The 19,665-nt window shown below is 44.9% G+C and overlaps 1 protein-coding gene across 1 annotated transcript in view; it reads left to right on the top strand.

Moving 5' to 3' along the window:
- Positions 1-932: 932 nt before the first annotated feature.
- The window catches only part of GPR39 (G protein-coupled receptor 39), a 229,418-nt gene continuing 210,685 nt past the window's right edge, over positions 933-19,665 (top strand). The window contains exon 1 of the mRNA XM_060016918.1: positions 933-2,439. Within this exon, the coding sequence (XP_059872901.1) occupies positions 1,584-2,439 (856 nt within the window). The 5' untranslated portion in view covers positions 933-1,583. The remainder of the gene's footprint in view (positions 2,440-19,665) is intronic.

The following is a 19,665-nucleotide window of genomic DNA, read 5'->3' as shown; positions in this document are numbered from 1 at the left end:
TTCATCTTTAAAACGATCACATCACAGGGCAGTGGATGTGATCATTTAAGAATGCTTTTCTGGACAGGCCTGTGCTACGCCCTCAGGATGAACAGATGAAGAGGTTCCATTTTCTTCCTTCAAGGCAGTGGTTCTCCACCTGGGGCAGTTTTACCCCCTCAGAGGACAGTTGGCAACGTCTGGAGACATTTTGGCTGTCACTATTCAGCGTGGGACATGAAGATGCTAAATATTCTACGATGCATAGGACAGCCCCCTGCCTCCCCCGGCAAAGTTCCTTCTGATTTTAGTATTAGAAGATTAAGATGGCCCCACTAGAGGTTTTCCTCTTCTGAGAAGAGCGAAAATGCCATGATCCTTATCGCCATGTTTACTCCCTCCTACTGCCCTTGATGTCCTGGTCGCAGCTCCCTGGGAGGACGCGCTTCCCACCAGGGGCATCCTGGCGGATGGTGCCACCCTCATCCATATACATGTCCCCAATTAAGGACTTCCCGCCGCTGCCGCTGGGAGAGGGGCCTGAGCTGTGGAGTGAAACTGAAAGGAGGGAGCCGCGCTCCTCGGGTCCTTCGGCAAGAAGGTGAGGCAGGCCCTGCGCAGAACGCCCGGGAAGCTTTGGGGAAATGCAGGGCTTCTCTGGGGACCTAGTAGCCTGCTTGGGGGCGACTTCCTGGAGCAGCGGCTCCAGCCAGCGCACAGCCTAACCGTCCAGTGCCAACACCCCAGGGCCCGACGGCAGGGCACCAAGGAGGCGAAAGCTTGCCGGCTGCGCCAAGGCGGCCCCGCCAACTGGCCAGCGACCGAGGCGGGCGCCCGGGTCCAGCCGTCCCCCGTCCCCCAAACTGGCCGTGGTGGCCCAAACCTTCGAAGGGACCCCAGGGCAGGAGGGGGCGGTTTGGTCTTTCCGCGCCTAAGCCGAGGAGCGCACTGCAGCTGCCCCCCGGCTGTGCCTCCACGCGGTGGGATGCGCGTGGGACCGGACGGCGACGCTGACTCGGCGGTGGCCGCGTGGGCGGCGGGGAAGATGGGGCCACCCGTCGCCCCGTGCTCCGGGGCCAAGATCTGGTGTCGGGACCATGTCTGTGAGCTGAGCACGCCCCCGCTGGGCTGGGTCTGCGGCCGGGAGCACAGGCGGCGGCGGTTAATGATTAATCGCTGACCACCCCGCCTCCAGCCGTTCGGGAGAGGGTGCTCCAGGTGGGTGGGTTTGGCGCGCCAGGGCCAGGCAGCCGGGAGCGGAGCGCCGGGGACAGAGAAGGGAAGGGCCTGCGCGCTGGGGGCTGTGGGCTCACTGGCTGCAGCGAGATTGGAACCTCCTTCCTCCGCGCTCTCCCCGCCTCGCCCAGATACACACCCCCACCTCTCAAACCCCACCCTCGGACGCCTCCACCCTCGGCTAGGTTGGGCTGCTCCGCGAAGTTTCCGTGAAAGCACCCGAAAGCCTGTTACCTTGTCCAGGTGAGCTCGAAAAAGCCCTGCACCCACGCTAGTGAGTTGCGGCCGAGAACTTCGGGCCGCGCGGGTAGGAAGAAAGGAAGTTCAGAAGGTCTTTGGACGCCGCGGCCTGGCTGGCTGCCTTCCTCATGGCTTCGCCCAGCCGTCCTGGCAGTGACTGCTCCCAGGTCATCGACCACAGCCACGTTCCCGGGTTCGAGGTGGCCTCCTGGATCAAAATCACCCTCATCCTGGTGTACCTGGCCATCTTCGTGGTGGGCGTCCTGGGGAATAGCGTCACCATTCGGGTCACCCAGGTGCTGCAGAAGAAGGGCTACCTGCAGAAGGAGGTGACGGATCACATGGTGAGCCTGGCTTGCTCCGACATCCTGGTCTTCCTCATCGGCATGCCCGTGGAGTTCTACAGCATCATCTGGAATCCCCTGACCACGCCCAGCTACACCGTGCCCTGCAAGCTTCACACGTTCCTCTTCGAGGCCTGCAGCTACGCGACGCTGCTGCACGTCCTGACGCTCAGCTTCGAGCGCTACATCGCCATCTGCCACCCCTTCCGGTATAAGGCCATGTCGGGGCCCTGCCAGGTGAAGCTGCTCATCGGCTTCGTCTGGGTCACCTCCGCCCTGGTGGCGTTGCCTTTGCTTTTTGCCATGGGAGTCGAGTACCCCTTGGCGAACGTGCCCAGTCACCGCGGTCTCACGTGCAACCGCTCCCGTACCCGCCACCACGAGCAACCGGAGATTTCCAACATGTCCATCTGCACCAACCTCTCCAGCCGCTGGACCGTGTTCCAGGCCAGCATCTTCGGTGCCTTCGTCATCTACCTCGTGGTCCTGGCCTCCGTGGCCTTCATGTGCTGGAGCATGATGCAGGCGCTCACGAGGAGTAAGCAGGGCACGCTGGCGGCCCAGGGGCAGCAGCTGCAGGTGAGGAAGTCGGAGAGCGAGGAGAACAGGAGCGCCCGGAGGCAGACCATCATCTTCCTGAGTGAGTCCTGGGTGGAGGGCCTCCTGGGAGCCGCCCTCACCCCCCCCGTACCCCCCGTCACCGCCCGCGGTCCTCTAAACTCAAGCCTTGCCTTAAGAGCGTGAACCTCAGTTCGTTGAGGCTGAAGAGGCATGGTTCTGAGCCTCTGCATGTTTCTTCTCTCTGCTTTGGGGACTTGGGTTATGGTCAAAAGAGCATTAGCCCAGCAGTCAGAAGGGCTGGGTATGTTCCGCAGTGGCAGCTGCACGATGGCTGGCCAAGTCACAAAATAGCTTGGGTAAAATGGAAGATAACGCTGAGAAATCTGAGGGTCCGGCTAGGTGATATGAGACAGGTGAAAGTCCTTTGAGAAGGACCCAGTTCTGTGAAGATGGAAGGCAGCATCCTTATCTAGCCCATCTTTATCCTGGAGAACCTTTCTCAGGCAATTAGATTGTGTTCCCATTTTTCTCCTCCTTTGTTGAAACGAGGCTGTCGGGAACACACACAGGCTGGGACTCTGTTCCCCCAAAGTGATTTCCTACCCAAGTCTTAAGAAACTGGAGCTCTCAGACACACACTCCCCAAGGTAGTGCTGGCGTGTTTGCCCTGGTGGATCTGTTTCTTTTTTTTTTTTAACATCTTTATTGGGGTATAATTGCTTTACAATGGTGTGTTAGTTTCTACTTTATAACAAAGTGAGGATCTGTTTCTTAACACAGAAACATGGCTGGACCGCCTGGCTTGTTTGTCTGATTCAGAAAATCTGGCTTCACAGATTTCCCGAGACTTGATTGATCATCCCAAATACCAGTTCCCTTTCAGAGAACTCGCTTCGTTTTCCAAACTTTTCTTGTGATGCAAATATTTAAAGTCAGATCCTCCTGTGTGCCAGGAAGGAAGGGGCCCATGATTAGTAGCCCCCCAAGGCCTCAGAAGAGGGGCCTGGTGGGCTTTCATGGAGACACACAGAATGGACTGGGGCAAAGAGTTTTTAAAAATGTCTTTTAGCGGAAAAAAGAAAGAGATATCCTTGTGGGTGTGTGTGAGTCAAGGGGGAGCTGTTAGGACAATGTTTCCCCTTTTCCCCAGCTCCCTTTCCAGTGTGGCATCAGAGAAGGAATAAATCATGGTGCTGTTTGTTTTGGTGTGGGAGACCTGAGAAACAGGTTCTAGGGCAAGGAGTTAGGAAAGAAAATTGGAAGGCACTTGAAGAGAAATGGAAAGAACTGGGTATTGTCCCAGCCATGCCCCTGGCTTCTGGTGTGTCCGTACAACTGACCTGACTTTACTCTGGGTCTGTGCGAAATGACAGGAGGGAATTTGTGGTTTGGGGATGCCGACTCTGCATCAGGTGCTGTGCTCTTGGCTTATATTTCCATTTCGTAGAGGAGCAGTTTCAGGCTTAGAGAAGACCTAGTTCAAATGCACTCAAGTGCAGCTCCCAGATTCTAAGCTTGGTTCTCAGCGTGTTACCGAGTCCAAGTTCACACTGCTGGCCGCACAGCAGGACAGTAAATTGAGAGACGACATGTTGGGGCCAGGAATAATGACTTTATTCAGAAAGCCAGCAGAGCGAGAAGATGGTGAGCTAGTGTCCCAAAGAACCATCTTACCCGAGTTAGAGTTCAAACTTCTTTTATATTTAAGGGGGAGGGGGTGTGGCTGCTTGTTGCAAACTTCTTGGTGCCGGAATCCTTTGTTCTTGCAGCTGTACATGTAGGTCAGGTCAGGAGGTTCCTGTAAACCTCCAACAAGACAGATGTTATTCTCTGTTCTGCAACTTTTTATCTCTATATGAAGGGAAACATGTTATATCTTGAAAGGTCAGAGCCTTGAGAGTGGGCCATCCTGTATATTTCAGGCTGTAGGCAACATTCTTGTGGCAAAAACCAATAGAATACAAAGGTTAAAGTAAAAGAAACAGATCCAAGATGGAGTCAGATTTGTTCTTTGCCATTACAAGGGCAGGGAAATGAGTGGCTGCCTGTGGCTTTTTCACAGGCTCATGGGGAAAGGAAAATGAAATAAAGCAGAACTTTGATAAGGTGTTGCAGCCTTTCTGGAAATTGGAGTAAGGCGTCTGTAGCAGGTGACATTGTCTAGGGACTTAGGAAGGGCACCCAACCCAACTCAATCTCTCTCACCCATTGGTTTCTACCCAGAATATTCCAGGAAGAAACGGACATTGGATTTGCTTGAACATCTATTGAAAGACTAGTTCTTCTTTCTGCCATATACCCTTAGGCATATTTTAAACTTTTAGCAGTAATTTAATACTTTAGTATGAATGACTTTACTTTTTTAATCTCCCACCCTAATTTAGGAATTAAGACTGCATTTGACCAAGGAAAAAAATAATTGATTCATCTTTGTTCTCTATTGTACCAATCTCTTTTTATTTAAAAAATTTAAATTTCTCTGAATAGATGTCTCTTCTCCTAGCGGGTATTGTTCCAAGTTGAAGTCCGTCTCCATGTTGGAGTTGTGTCTCCATTCAGACATAAAATCAGAATGTCACAGACTTTTGTGTAGAGACAAATAGGAACTTGGAGATCATCTCATCCAATTAGTAATCACCTGGAATGAGTCTGTTCTCTCAGCAGCCCTCATTCTTTCCTTCTAGTTCTCTCAGGCTTCCTCGTAACAACTGTGTATTAATCACCCACTGTGTTCCCAGCATAGATTGTTGAATGGCAATCAGGTGCTCAACGTGTGATAATGTCTTGGGGGAATTTAGCATTATTTAGCCCATTTCCTCTGCAGTAGGTTTCCAAAGCAGTTCTTGCAACTGTTCCCACTCCCAGTGAATTTCAAAGAGCTTTTAAAAATAGGAGCCTCACTAATTAACAAGTTAGGAAATAAACTAATGGAGTGAAGAGGAAGAAATCATGCCCTGCATCCATCAGATTGATACGATGCAATTATTTTGTGTTTCATAAAACTTATGCTTTGGGGCATTTTTAACCCAGAATAAATGAATATATAAATTGTTTACAAATCGCTGAATTTAACATAGTGATTTAGCTGTCTTTTTAGCACTTGAGTTAACAGATGTATCAAATTAAAACAAATATTTGCTCATTTCAAACATATTTTGCATTTAATGTGAAATGTAAATGACAACACAGCCCAAGATGTCTTTGGAGCTCTGGAGGCAATAAAAAAAACAATTACGGAATTTTCCCCCTCATTGTGAAAAATGCTAACTTCTGCGTAACAGAAGGGAAATTCATAAATCTACCCAAGATGAGGAAGTCTATGTAGAACATATTAATTTTCCTTTCTGCATCTTTTGCTATTGTGCCTCACAATAGCTGAGGGGCTGGGCTGGTGAATAATGAAAACAAATTGGGAACTCTGGGAGGGAAAGAGATGTGGGGACACCTCCTAGCTCTCAAGCAATTTGCAGGAGAAAGCAATAACAATGTGAAAGTACACATTTCTGGACACATGAGTGTCCCTTCTTGCCTCTTGGCAGCTCGGTGAGAAATCAGTACTAGACTTATTTCTTTTTGCACGGTCACGGCTAATATGACTTGTCCCATGCCAGAACAGAGGTTGCCTGGTCTGGATTCCTGTCTTTTCTGGAGGCAAGGAACTGGTGCATTTGTCTCTTTATACCTTAGATGTTGAGAATATGCAAAATGAGCCTTCCTTTCAAGAGGGTTTCCCAGACCTTCCATGTTTTTTTTTTTTTTTTCCCTCTTCCCAGACCTTCCATCTTATATTTCTGAACTCTCACTTGGAGTTATTTTCAATGCGTGGGGCACCCAGGTCCACAGACACTCGTGCCTGTGTCTTTTGCACATGTGTCAAATGTCCCCCACTCAAAGTGGAACAAGTGTAATTTAAACAAAGAGTTGTGATTTGTAACTTTCAAGAGTGTAAAGTGATTGGGGCTAGGTTACAGCTACCTCCTAAGGACCTGTAGGGTAGTGATGGGCTTTCAACCATAGTTAGGGAAAATTTTATTACAGATAATTGTGAAATTACGAAATTAAAGAAACATCATAGAGGCTTAGGACTCTATAATAGGTACACTTTTTTTTTGCATTCTGATTTGCTCTCTTGAGTCAGAGGGAAAGGGGAGGAGCCACAGAGAGTGATGGGAATTGCACATCAACTTGGGTTGATCTTGGAGAATATCTTGAATATGGACTTAGTCCCAAGTGTATTTGGATGGAAAAAAAATGGAGAGCTGCTGCTGAACTGAACTACTCTAAAAAGAAGGTTGACGCATATTTGGATATTTGTGGGGTGGGCCAGAGAGAAGCAAGGAGGAGATCAGAATCATATCCTCTGGGTCTTAAGACCTCAGATGTGAGGTCAAAGTCACGTGTTCACGGGAGAGACAGAGAAAGGAAGCTGAGATGTTGACAGTGGCTCCTCTTTACTATCAGTACCTGAAACAAACTCTTCAAATTAGTTTCTTAAAGTGGAGTCCAAAATTTCCCATGCAAAGAGGTTTTATTGGGATGTCATTGTGAAAAACAAAAGTGAAAATTATGAAAAGAAATTTGTCTTATATTTTATCAAACATAGTTTCTAATCATATGTGAATTCTTATAATAATTCTTTTCAGAATGAAACAAATGCTTCACTTGTAATTTTTCTGACAAAACAGTTGTGATAGCCATTGTGTTTGATTTTCTAGAACAGCAAGATTATAAAGAAAGCTTACTCCCAAGAGCTTCTCTTAATTCGTTGCTATTTAATTCATCCTCATTGAAGTACCTGTCCTAGCATCATCCTTGTCAATTTCCCATTGTTTCAGGATTAACTGGTTTAATTCGGCCAGACCTTCCTTTGTCAGTGGCTTGTCATTTGATTCCTGTGTTTCTCTAGCTTCCCTTTCATTGACTTCAGGAAATTCTGCACCCCACATACAGGCCATATGCAGAAATATAATTAATTGAAAAGTCAATCTCTATACCCTTGTGTACATCAACTGATTACATGAAAATGAATGCCTTAAAATGCTCTGAAGTGCCCAGAGAAATTTTAAGTAATTGTTTTCCCGACTAGTTTAAATTCTGGTGTTACTGTCATGTTTGTGTCATTAATTTGCTTAGTAAAGGCTATTTCTGTGGTGTAAAGGGCTAAACCAACTCAGTCTCTAAAGGAAGTATCACCAGAATTAAATTACTGACATTTTTAGAGTGAGAGATTATTTTGACTCACACGTTTGGCTATTTCAGGACAAAAGTTTTGCCTCGAGTCTTCGGCTTGCTGCCTCTGTTCTCCTCCCCCCTTTACTGGGGTGGATGTGACTATACTAAATGGTGTTTCATGTTTATTTTTCTACTTGTGATATCTGTCATAAATTGCAAGTGTCCTGTGATCACCCTCGCAGACAAATATAATAATGTTGCTTTATTTGTATAATCAGGCTGCCTCAAAGATTTCACTTCTCTGTTGGAGAGATGCATCGTTCCCGTGGAAGGGAATATGGGAATGCCAGTTCCCATTCATTAGCAAGCCTGTTCATCTGTCTTAGTTGCATGCCTCATGGGGGCTGCCAAAGTGTAAGAAGACAGCAGAAGCCTTCGTCGAGCAATGCATTCAGCGTATTAATGCTAAAACCACTCAGAATAAAAGCCATTTGCGTGTAGACAGCACAGTGGAAGCATATTGAATTGGGTGTCAAGGAGCCCTGTCCTGCCCCACTAGACAAGGTCCTCTGACCCACCACTTGGATCACACTGTCATCTCTCTCCGCCTTTTCCTTCCGCCCAGCTCCCCTCCTGGTCTGCAGCCCTGCAACAACCCACCTGACTCTCCACCTCTACTCCTTGGCTGCGTGCTGAGCACGGAAGAAAAGACTGGTTACCATTGCTGCTGTCAGTTCTCGTAAATAGATGTGTTCAGCCTTACCTGGGCCCTGCTCTCTGATAGCACCTTCCTTTGTAGGGACCGTCAAAAGAGCTTGAGCTCCTGGAGCCCCTTTTCTACTTTGAGGGACCTTGATTGGACGTGGCATCCCTGGAGGAATGTCTGCATCTCCCCTCGCCTAGGCTGTTTGTGCTGCAGCTGCTGGGATCCCATTGATGCCCCCATTCTCAGGCCCATCAAGTTCAATTCTGTTAATGGCTTCCCATGGCTCTTAGGTCAAGGATCAAAATCCTTAACATAAGGACCTCGTGGTCGGCTGCCCCTCCAACTGCATCGGGTGCAGTTCTCCCACTGTGTTAGTTTGCCGGAGCTGCCATGACAAAATACCACAGATAGTGGGGCTTAAACAGCAGTCGTTTATTTTCTCACAGTTCTGGAAGCTAGAAATCTGAGATCTGGGAGATGCCAGGGATGGTTTCTGGTGAGACTTCTTTGGTTTGCAAATAGCAGCCTTCTTAGTGAGTCCTCACATGGCCCTTGCTCTGTGTGCACAGAGAGGGAGATCTCTTTTTTTTTTTAATAAATTTATTTATTTTTATTTTTGGCTGCGTTGGGTCTTTGTTGCCGTACGCAGGCTTTCTCTAGTAGCGCTGAGCGGGGGCTACTCTTCGTTGTGGTGCTCGGGCGTCTCATAGCAGTGGCTTCTCTTGTTGCAGAGCACGGCCTCTAGGTGCACGGGCTTCAGTAGTTGTGGCATGTGGGCTCAGTAGTTGTGGCTCGCAGGCTCTAGAGCGCAGGCTCAGTAGTTGTGGCACACGGGCTAAGTTGCTCCACGGCATGTGGGATCCTCCCAGACCAGGGCTCGAACCCATGTCTCTTGCGTTGGCAGGCAGATTCTTAACCACTGCGCCACCAGGGAGATCTCTTTATCTCTTCTTTTTGTTATAAGGAAGCCAGTCCAATGAGCTTAGAGCCCTGCCCTTCTGACCTCATTTAACCTCAGTCACCTCCCAAAAGGCCCTGTCTCCAGATACTGTCACATCGGGGGTTAGGGCTTCACCGTATGAATTTGGGGAGCACAGCTCAATCTATAACATTCCTTAATTTCTCTGCCCCATTACCCCCTTTAAATCCTTCAGTAGACCATGGCCAGGCTCTCTCTTACCACCTGGTCTTGGCATGTGTTGCTTTCTCTGCCTGGAATGCTTTTCTGCCTCACTCCATGCTCTACCTGACCCCACCAGCACCTTCACCAAGCGAGCACCTTCAGATCTCCCCTGGGAAGCATGGCCCACCCTCCCTGACTTAATTTAACCTCCCTTGAAACAAGACTCACAGTTATAATAATTTTATATTTAATGGTGAAATCATTTGATTGATGTCTGCCTTCCTTCTGATTCCTTGAGGGCAGGAGCTATTCTTAATCTCACTCCCCACCGTTCTTCATCCTAGCATAGGGGCTGGCACACAGCAGATGTTCAATGAAGTTTTGCTGACTGAATAAATACCTGAACACGCCTGAGCTTGGGATTGGGGAATGATGTTCTGTTTTCCCTTGGGTGTGCATTCCTCTAGAAACTTATCATTCCTCAGAATTTTTCTGATTAGTTCAAACCTAAAGATGCTCTCTTGAAAGGGATCTGATTCTTCCAGGCCTCTGAAAAGTCAAGCCATCGTGGAGGGCATTTGAGCTTTTATCTCCCCTGAGCCAGGGAACAGTCTGTGTTAATCAGCCCCTGAATATCAACTTGCACTGTATGTACCTGCCAGAAGTAACCCTGAAATGAAAGTGATTAAGGTGGTGTTGAACAGTGCTTGTTAAACTCTGTTTAACCGGATGATAATGGAATGAGAACTCGAAAAATTATTTCTTAGCAGGCCCTTTCACCACTTGTTGGCAAGGGTGTCCTCAGGGTGATGGAAAGAGGATGCAGTGGGGGCAGTGTTTTGAAAACTGATTCAACCGATATGTTTTCATTTCCCCCTTAACTTGCACTCGCTTGCAGCCCTCTGCCTCAAGTCTTAACCAGAAGGCTTGTCACCCTACGGAAGCAAAAAGGAACGTACTGCCGTGTCTAAGGGTAGCGGCCATGGCTCACGGGCCCAGCCGCTCCGCGGCATGTGGGATCTTCCTGGACCGGGGCACGAACCCGTGTCCCCTGCCTCGGCAGGCAGACTCTCAACCAGTGCGCCACCAGGGAAGCCCTTCTTTTTTTTTTTTTTATAAAGGAATTGCTTTATTTATTTTATTTTTGGCTGCATCGGATCTTAGTTGCGGGCCCTTCGTTGCAGCGCGTGGGCTCTGTGTTTGAGGCATGTGAGCTCAGTAGTTGTGGCACACGGGGCTTAGTTGCCCCACCGCATGTGGGATCCTAGTTCCCCGACCAGGGATCGAAACCCTGTCCCCTGCATTGGAAGATGCATTCCCAACCACTGGACCACCAGGGAAGGCCCTCTCCCAGCTATTCTTGGGGCTTCCTGAGATCAGGCACCATGCACACTCATAGTTCTTCCAACTACCCTACGGGGCTGGGGCCGCAGTGGCTGTGAACTGCTTACTTGGTGCTGGGATTGAAATTCCCTGACAGTGGTGCTGCGCTTGGGTAGGAAGGAGACCACACAAACTGTGATCCTCAGGAAATCCCTTCACCTCTCCCTGCCTTTCCTCCCCTTCCCTGTGGTAGGCAGAAATCTGAGATGGCTCCTGAACTTCTGAGCCCTGGTGTACATACATACATCTGCTCCCACTTGTTCAATCAAACACTAATCAAGGTCTTGCCCTGAAGGGATTTTGCAGAAGTAATTAAGTTCCTCAATCAGTTGCCCTTAAAATAGGGAGGTTTTCTGCATGGGCTGAATCATGTCACAAGACCTTTTAAATCTGGGTCTAGAAGTCAGAGACAGGAGACCTCAGAGATTCAAATCACAAGAGGGGTGGGAGGTAAAAGACATTCTCCATTGCTGGCTTTGGAGATCTGGAGGGGTCACTGGCGGGTAATGTAGGTGGTCCCTAGGAGCTGAGTGCCGGGAAAGAAGTGGGTATCTGAATGAGCTGAGAGGTGGATTTCCCCCCAGAACCTTCAGAAAAGAATTCAGCCTGGCTGATACCATGAGTCCCTGAGCAGAGATCTCAGCCATGCCGGGTCTGGAGTTCTGATCTACAGACATGTGAGCTAATAAATAGATGTTGTTATGTAACAGTAGAAAACGGATACATTCCCTGAACGCTGATAAGGGGCTCCAAGGTAGACACATGTCCTGCCTTAGATATATCTTCCAAACCTAATCTCTAGAAGCTTCTCTGTGAAACGTCCCGCCTTCTAAGACCTGTACCCATGGCCCAGCCATTCCTGGATTCACCCGCCATTTACTGGACACCTGCTAAGGCTCAGTGATTAGGAAATTTACCATGATCCAGGGCACCATGGGAGTTTCTCTGGACTTTTAGACTCTTATTTGGGGAATTCAAAATTTGCAGGTTTGAGTCCCATCAGCTGGAATTTTGAACCCATGGATACCTTGGTTGTCAAAAGAGGAGGACTGTGGTAGATTCATCTTTTAATTATCTTGCTTTGGGTAGCTCTTTTTCCTCAGAGCCTGGCACTTAGAAAGTGCTGAACGAAAGTTGGGTGAATCAGTGAATGTCTGGGCAGCTTTGCTACTTTCCAGAGCCTTCGCACTGGAGCAGAGCGCTTACATTCTTCATCGTTTAGCTTCAAGTGGAAAAAGCGGGGGTGGACAGTGGGAGCCAACCCCAGTGCTGAAAGCAAGTCTGAGTACGAGAAATGTCTCAGGCTAACAAACTTTACCATTTTCTGATGTTTAGGGTTTCTGCCAACTGAGAAACTTGCCAAAATTTCCTGTTTGCACTTAACTGTGTGTAAGAGCCATTCTGGCCGGCAGGAGCCTGCCAGACATCTCATCAGGCTGCTTTACACATCTCAAGGGGGGCTGGGTAGCTGGACAGCAGTGGTGGTACCAGGATCTGACAGACGGGGATCAGGAGGCGGCAGCATCATACTGGAAACCAAAGGCATGCGTACGTGGGAGTCAGGCCCAGTTGGGGGATAAGGTTCATGGAATTTGTAGAGAAAAGCTGTCTTCTTTCTCTAGTGAAGGGGAAGACAATCCAGCTTACCTTAGAAATAAAACACTACACACAGGGTATTGGGGTAGAAGCAAACTCATTTGGTCTCTGGCTTTACATATTATTACTCTTTGGAAGACTTGATCTACTCAGCAGAAACAAAGCTTTCTGGGAAATTTATGGGTCGACTTTCTATGTGCCACCGTTCTGAAGGATGAAATATCATGTTGAACTGACAGCTGCATGTTTTGTATATTTAGAGGACAGCTGATGTGTTGTCACTGTTTTTCAAGTTTGTCTCGACAGGGGAGGCAAGGGAAATTTGCTTTCCAGAGGGTGAAGAAAACTTGTGTAGAAGTAGCCTGTTCTCCTTCTTGGACCTGGAGTTTTTGTCATTACTGAATCTCTTGAAGGCCCCTTCCTCCAGGAAGCCTTCCTGGACCGGCTTCACCCTGCTCTAAATTCTCCTCACTTTAGCGCTTCGTTCATCAGGTATTTATGAAATCCTAAAATGTGTATGGTGTCATTTAGACTTTAGAGATCAGGATGCTCATTCTCCCCTTCGAGGAGCTTAATATTTCTCTAGTTGGGGCATCAAAGTATAGAGGTGGAGCCTTGTAGAAGGAAGCCTAAAAATACCCTTGATGAAGAGTGGCGGGTAATGGCTGCTTATAAAGTAAACTGGTTCTGGGCACCAGCATTTTTTTTTTTTTTTTTTGCGGTACACGGGCCTCTCACTGTTGTGGCCTCTCCCGCTGCGGAGCTCAGGCTCAGGATGCGCAGGCTCAGCGGCCATGGCTCACGGGCCCAGCCACTCCGCGGCATGTGGGATCTTCCCGGACTGGGGCACGAACCCGTGTCCCCTGCATCGGCAGGCGGACTCTCAACCACTGCGTCACCAGGGAAACTCTGCTCTCTTTTTTTTCTTCCAGTTTTATTGAGATAGAGTTGATATACAGTATTGTGTAAGTTTAAGGTGTACAGCATAATGATTTGACTTCCATACATCATGAAATGTTAAATAAGTTTAGAGAGCATCCATCATCTTCTGTAGATACAACATTAAAGAAATAGAAAAAAATTTTTGTCTTTACAATGAGAACTCTTAGGATTTATTCTCTTAGAAACTTTCATGTATAAGGTACAGCTGTGTTCATTATATTTATCATGTTGTACATTACATCCCTATTAGTTATTTATCTTATAAATGGAGGTTTGTACCTTTTAACTACCTGCATCCAATTTCTCCCTGCCCTTACCCCCTGCCACGAATCTGATGTCTTTCTCTATGAGTTTGTTTATTTTGCCCCAATAATGGATTGACAACACTGTGTTCGTTCCTGGTACACAGCGTAGTGATTCACTATTTCTACACATTTCAAAAAGATAACCGTGAGTCTAGTTACCATCTGTCACTATACCAAGGTATTACAAAATAATTGATTATGTTCCTCCAACTGTACATTTCATACCTGTGACTCATTTATTTTGCATCTGGAAGTTTGTACCTCTTAATCTCCCTCATATATTTCTCTCTACCCTCTCTGGCAATTACCTGTTGGTTTTCTGTATGGATGACTCTGTTTCTGTTTTGTTATACTTGTTCATTTGTTTTGTTTTTTAGAGTCCACGTACAAGTGAAATCATAAGGTATTTGTCTTTCTCTGTCTGACTTATTTCACTTAGCATACTTCCCTCTGTGTCTATCCATGTTGTCGTAAATGGCAAGATTTCATTCTTTTTTATGACTGAGTAATATCCCATTATATATATATGTGTGTGTGTGTGTGTGTATATATATATATATATATATATATATATATGCATATCTTCTTTATCCATTCATCTGTTGATGGGCATTTAGGTTGCTTTCATATCTTGGCTATTGTAAATAATGTTGAAACGAACATGGGGGTGTGTATAACTTTTTGAACAAGTGTTTCTGTTTTCTTTGGATACTAAGGAGTGGAATTGCTGGATGGTATGATAGTACTGTTTTTAATATTTTGAGGAATATTCATACTATTTTCCATAATAACTTCACCAGCAGTGCATGAGGGTTCACTTTTCGCCACATCCTCATCACCCCACGTTATTTGTTGTCTTTTTGATAATAGCCATTTTGAAAGATGTCAGGTGATATCTCCTTGTTTTTTTTTTAATTAATTAATTAATTTTTAGTTTTGGCTGCGTTGGGTTTTTTTGTTGCTGCATGTGGGCTTTTATCTAGTTGTGGCGAGTGGGGGCTACTCTTTGTGGTGGTACGCAGGCTTCTCATTGCAGTGGCTTCTCTTGTAGCAGAGCACGGGCTCTAGGCGTGTGGGCTCAGTAGTTGTGGCTCGTGGGCTCCAGAGTGCAAGCTCAGTAGTTGTGGTGCACAGGCTTAGAAGATCCGCGGCATGTAGGATCTGCCTGGACCAGGGCTCGAACCCGTGTCCCCTGCATTGGCAGGCAGATTCTTAACCGCTGCACCACCAGGGAAGTCCTGTGGTGGTTTTTTTTTTTTTTTTTACTAGTTGGAAGCTTTTAATTTTGCTTATTTTAAGCAACTTATAAGAAAAGTCTTGGGTACGTGGATTTTTTTTCCACATCTTTATTGGAGTATAAATGCTTTATAATGTTGTGTTAGTTTCTACTGTACAACAAAGTGAATCAGCTACATGTATACATATATCCCCATATCCCCTCCCTCTTTAACCTCCCTCCCACCCTCCCTATCCCATCCCTTTAGGTCGTCACAAAGCACCGAGCTGATCTCCCTGTGCTATGCAGCAGCCTCCCACTAGCCATCCATTTTACATTTGGCAGTGTATATATATAGATGCTACTCTCTTACTTCATCCCAGCTTCCCCTTCCCCCGCCGGGCCCTCAAGTCCATTCTCCACATCTGCGTCTTTATTCTTGCCCTGCCACTAGGTTCATCAGTACTGCTCTTTAAAATTCCATATATATGCGTTAGCATACGGTATTTGTTTTTCTCTTTCTGACTGACTGCACTCTGTATGACAGATTCTAGGTCCATCCACCTCACTACAAATAACTCAATTTCGTTCCCTTTTATGGCTGAGTAATATTCCATTGTATACATGTGCCACGTTTTCTTTATCCATTCATCTGTTGATGGACATTTAGGTTGCTTCCACATACTGGCTATTGTAAATAGAGCTGCCATGAACATTGTGGTACATGACTCTTTTTGAATTATGGTTTTCTCAGGGTATATGCCCAGTAGTGGGATTGCTGGGTCATACGGTAGTTCTATTTTTAGTTTTTTAAGGAACCTCCATACTCTTCTCCATAGTGGCTGTATCAATTTACATTCCCACCAACAGTGCAGAAGGGTTCCCTTTTCTCCACACCCTCTCCAGCATTTATTGTTTGTAGATTTTTTGATGATGGCCATTCTGACCGGTGTGAGGTGTTACCTCATTGTAGTTTTGATTCGCATTTCTCTAATGATTAGTGATGTTGAGCATCTTTTCATGTATTTCTTGGCCATCTGTATGTCTTCTTTGAAGAAATGTCTATTTGGGTCTTCTGCCCATTTTGGGATTGGGTTGTTTGTTTTTGTGATATTGAGCTGCATGAGCTGCTTGTATGTTTTGGAGATTAATCCTTTGTCAGTTGCTTCATTTGCAAATATTTTCTCCCATTCTGAGGGTTGTCTTTTGGTCTTGTTTATGGTTTCCTTTGCTGTGCAAAAGCTTTGAAGTTTCATTAAGTCCCATTTGTTTATTTTTGTTTTTATTTCCATTTCTCTAGGAGGTCGGTCAAAAAGGATCTTGCTGTGATTTATGTCATAGAGTGTTCTGCCTATGTTTTCGTCTAAGAGTTTTACAGTGTCTGGTCTTACATTTAGGTCTTTAATCCATTTTGAGTTTATTTTTGTGTATGGTATTAGAGTGTATTTTAATTTCATTCTTTTACATGCAGCTGTCCATTTTTCCCAGCGCCACTTATAGAAGAGGCGGTCTTTTCTCCATTGTATATTCTTGCCTCCTTTGTCAAAGATGAGGTGACCATATGTGTGTGGGTTTATCTCTGGGCTTTCTTTCCTGTTCCATTGATCTATATTTCTGTTTTTGTACCAGTACCATATTGTCTTGATTACTCTAGCTTTATAGTATAGTCTGTAGTATAGTCTGAAGTCAGGGAGCCTGATTCCTCCAGCTCCGTTTTTCTTTCTTAAGATTGCTTTGGTTATTCAGGGTCTTTTGTGTGTCCATACAAATTGTAAAATTTCTTGTGCTAATTCTGTGAGAAATGCCGTTGGTAATTTGATAGGGATTGCATTGAACCTGTAGATTGCTTTGGGTACTATAGTCATTTTCACAATATTGATTCTTCCAATTCAGGAAGCATGGTATATCTCTCCATCTGTTTATGTTATCTTTAATTTCTTTCATCAGTGTTTTATATTTTTCTGAGTACAGCTCTTTTGCCTCTTTAGGTAGGTTTATTCCTAGGTATTTAATTCTTTTTGTTGTGATGGTAAATGGGATTGTTTCCTTAATTTCTCTTCCTGATCTTTCATTATTAATGTATAGGAATGCAAGAGATTTCTGTGCATTAATTTTGTATCCTGCAAACTTACCAAACTCATTGATTAGTTCTACTAGTTTTCTGGTGGCATCTTTAGGATTTTCTATTTATAGTGTCATGTCATCTGCAAACAGTGACAGTTTTACTTCTTCCTTTCCAATTTGTATTCATTTAATTTCTTTTTCTTCTCTGATGGCCTTGGCTAGGACTTCCAAAACTATGTTGAATAATAGTGGCAAGAGTGGACATCCTTGTGTTGTTCCTGATCATAGAGGAAATGCTCTTTTTCACCATTGAGTATGATGCTTGCTGTGGGTTTGTCACATACGGCCTTTATTATGTTGAGCTAGGTTCCCTCTATGCCCATTTTCTGGAGAGTTTTTTTTTTATCATAAATGGGTGTTGAATTTTGTCAGAAGATTTTTCCACATCTCTTGAGATGATCATATGGTTTTGATTCTTCAATTTGTTAATATGTTGTATCACATTAATTATTATGTGTATGTTGAAGAATCCTTGCATCCCTCGGATAAACCCCACTTGATCATGGTGTATGATCCTTTCAATGTGTTGTTGGATTCTGTTTGCTAGTATTTTGTCGAGGATTTTTCCATCTATGTTCATCAGTGATATTGGTCTGTAATTTTCTTTTTTTGTGATATCTTTGTCTGGGTCTGGTATCAGGGTGATGTTGGCTTCGTAGAATTAATTTGGAAGTGTTTCTCCCTCTTCAGTTTTTTGGAAGAATTTGAGAAGGATGGGTGTTAGCTCTTCTCTAAATGTTTGATAGAATTCGCCTGTGAAGCCATCTAGTCCTGGACTTTTGTTTGTTGGAAGATTTTTAATTACAGTTTCCATTTCATTACCTGTGATTGGTCTGTTTATATTTTCTAATTCTTCCTGCTTCAATCTTGGAAGGTTGTACTTTTCCAAGAATTTTTCCATTTCTTCCCGGTTGTCCATTTTATTGGCATATAGTTGCTTGTAGTAGTGTCGTATGATCCTTTGTATTTCTGCGGTGTCAGTTGTAATCTCTCTTTTTTCATTTCTAATTTTATTGATTTGAGTCCTCTCTCTTTTTTTCTTGATGAGTCTGGCTAAAGGTTTATCAATTTTGTTTATCTTCTCAAAGAACCAGCTTTTTTTTTGCGGTATGTGGGCCTCTCACTTTTGTGGCCTCTCCCATTGTGGAGCACAGGCACCGGACGCCCAGGCTCAGCGGCCATGGCTTATGGGCCCAGCCGCTCCGCGGCATGTGGAATCTTCCCGGACCGGGGCACGAACCCGTGTCCCCTGCATCGGCAGGCGGACTCTCAACCACTGCGCCACCAGGGAAGCCCCCAAGAACCAGCTTTTAATTTTATAATCTTTGTCATTGTTTTCTTTGTTTCTATTTCATTTATTTCTGCTCTGATCTTTATGATTTGTTTCTTTCTCCTAACTTTGGGTTTTCTTTGTTCTTCTTTTTCTTGTTGGTTTAGGTGTAACGTTTGATTGTTTATTTGAGATTTTTCTTGTTTCTTGAGGTGAGCTTGAATTGCTGTGAACTTCCCTCTTAGAACTGCTTTTGCTCTATCCCATAGGTTTTGGATCATCGTGTTTTCGTTGTCATTTGTTTCTAGGTATTTTTTAATTTCATCTTTGATTTCTTCAGTGATCTCTTGATTTTTTAACAGCGTGCTGTTTAGCCTCCATCTATTTTTGTTTTTTACTGTTTTCTTTCGTGTAATTCACTTCTAATCTCATAGCATTGTGGTCAGAAGAGATGCTTGATACGATTTCAATTTTCTTAAATTTTCCAAGGCTTGATTTGACCGAAGATATGATCTGTCTGGAGAATGTTCCACGTGCAATTGAGAAGAAAGTGTATTCTTCCACTTTTGGATGGAATGTCCTAAAAATATCAATTGAGTCTCTCTGGTCTGCTGTATCATTTAAAGCTTGTGTTTCCTTATTTATTTTCTGTCTGGATGATCTGTCTGTTGGTGTATGTGGGGTGTTAAAGTCCCCCATTATCATTGTGTTACTGTCGATTTTTCACTTTATGGCTGTTAGCATTTGCCTCATGTATTGAGGTGCTCCTATGCTGGGTGCATAAATATTTATAATTGTTACGTTTTCCTCTTGGATTGATCCCTTGATCATTATGTAGTGTTCTTCCTTATCTCTTGTAAATGTCTTTATTTTAAAGTCTATTTTATCTGATATGAGTATTGCTACTCCAGCTTTCTTGTGATTTCCATTTGCATGGAATATCTTTTTCTATCCCCTCACTTTCAGTCTGTATGTGTCCCTAGGTCTGAAGTGGGTCTCTTGTAGACAACATAAATAAAGGTCTTGTTTTTGGATCCATTCAGCCAGTCTGTGTCTTTTGATTGGAGCATTTAATCCATTTACATTCAAGGTGATTATTGATATGTATGTTCCTATTACCATGTTCTTAATTGTTATGGGTTTGTTTTTGTAGGTCCTTTTCTTCTCTTGTGTTTCCCACATAGAGAATTTCCTTTAGCATTTGTTGTAGAGCTGGTTTGGTGGAGCGGAATTCTCATAGCTTTTGCTTGTCTGTAAATCTTTTGATTTCTCCATCGAATCTGAATGAGATCCTTGCCGGGTAGAGTAATCTTCATTGTAGGTTTTTCCCTTTCATCTTTTAAAGTATGTCCTGCCACTCCCTTCTGGCTTGCAGAGTTTCTGCTGAAAGATCAGCTGTTAACCTTATGGGGATTCCCTTGTATGTTATTTGTTGCTTTTCCCTTGCTGCTTTTAATATTTTTTCTTT

Source organism: Delphinus delphis, chromosome 7 (genome assembly GCF_949987515.2).
Source record: "Delphinus delphis chromosome 7, mDelDel1.2, whole genome shotgun sequence".
In the NCBI taxonomy this organism is placed as follows: Eukaryota; Metazoa; Chordata; class Mammalia; order Artiodactyla; family Delphinidae; genus Delphinus; species Delphinus delphis.
Note: the sequence above shows the minus strand (reverse complement) of the source record. Positions and strands in the feature narration are given on the sequence as shown.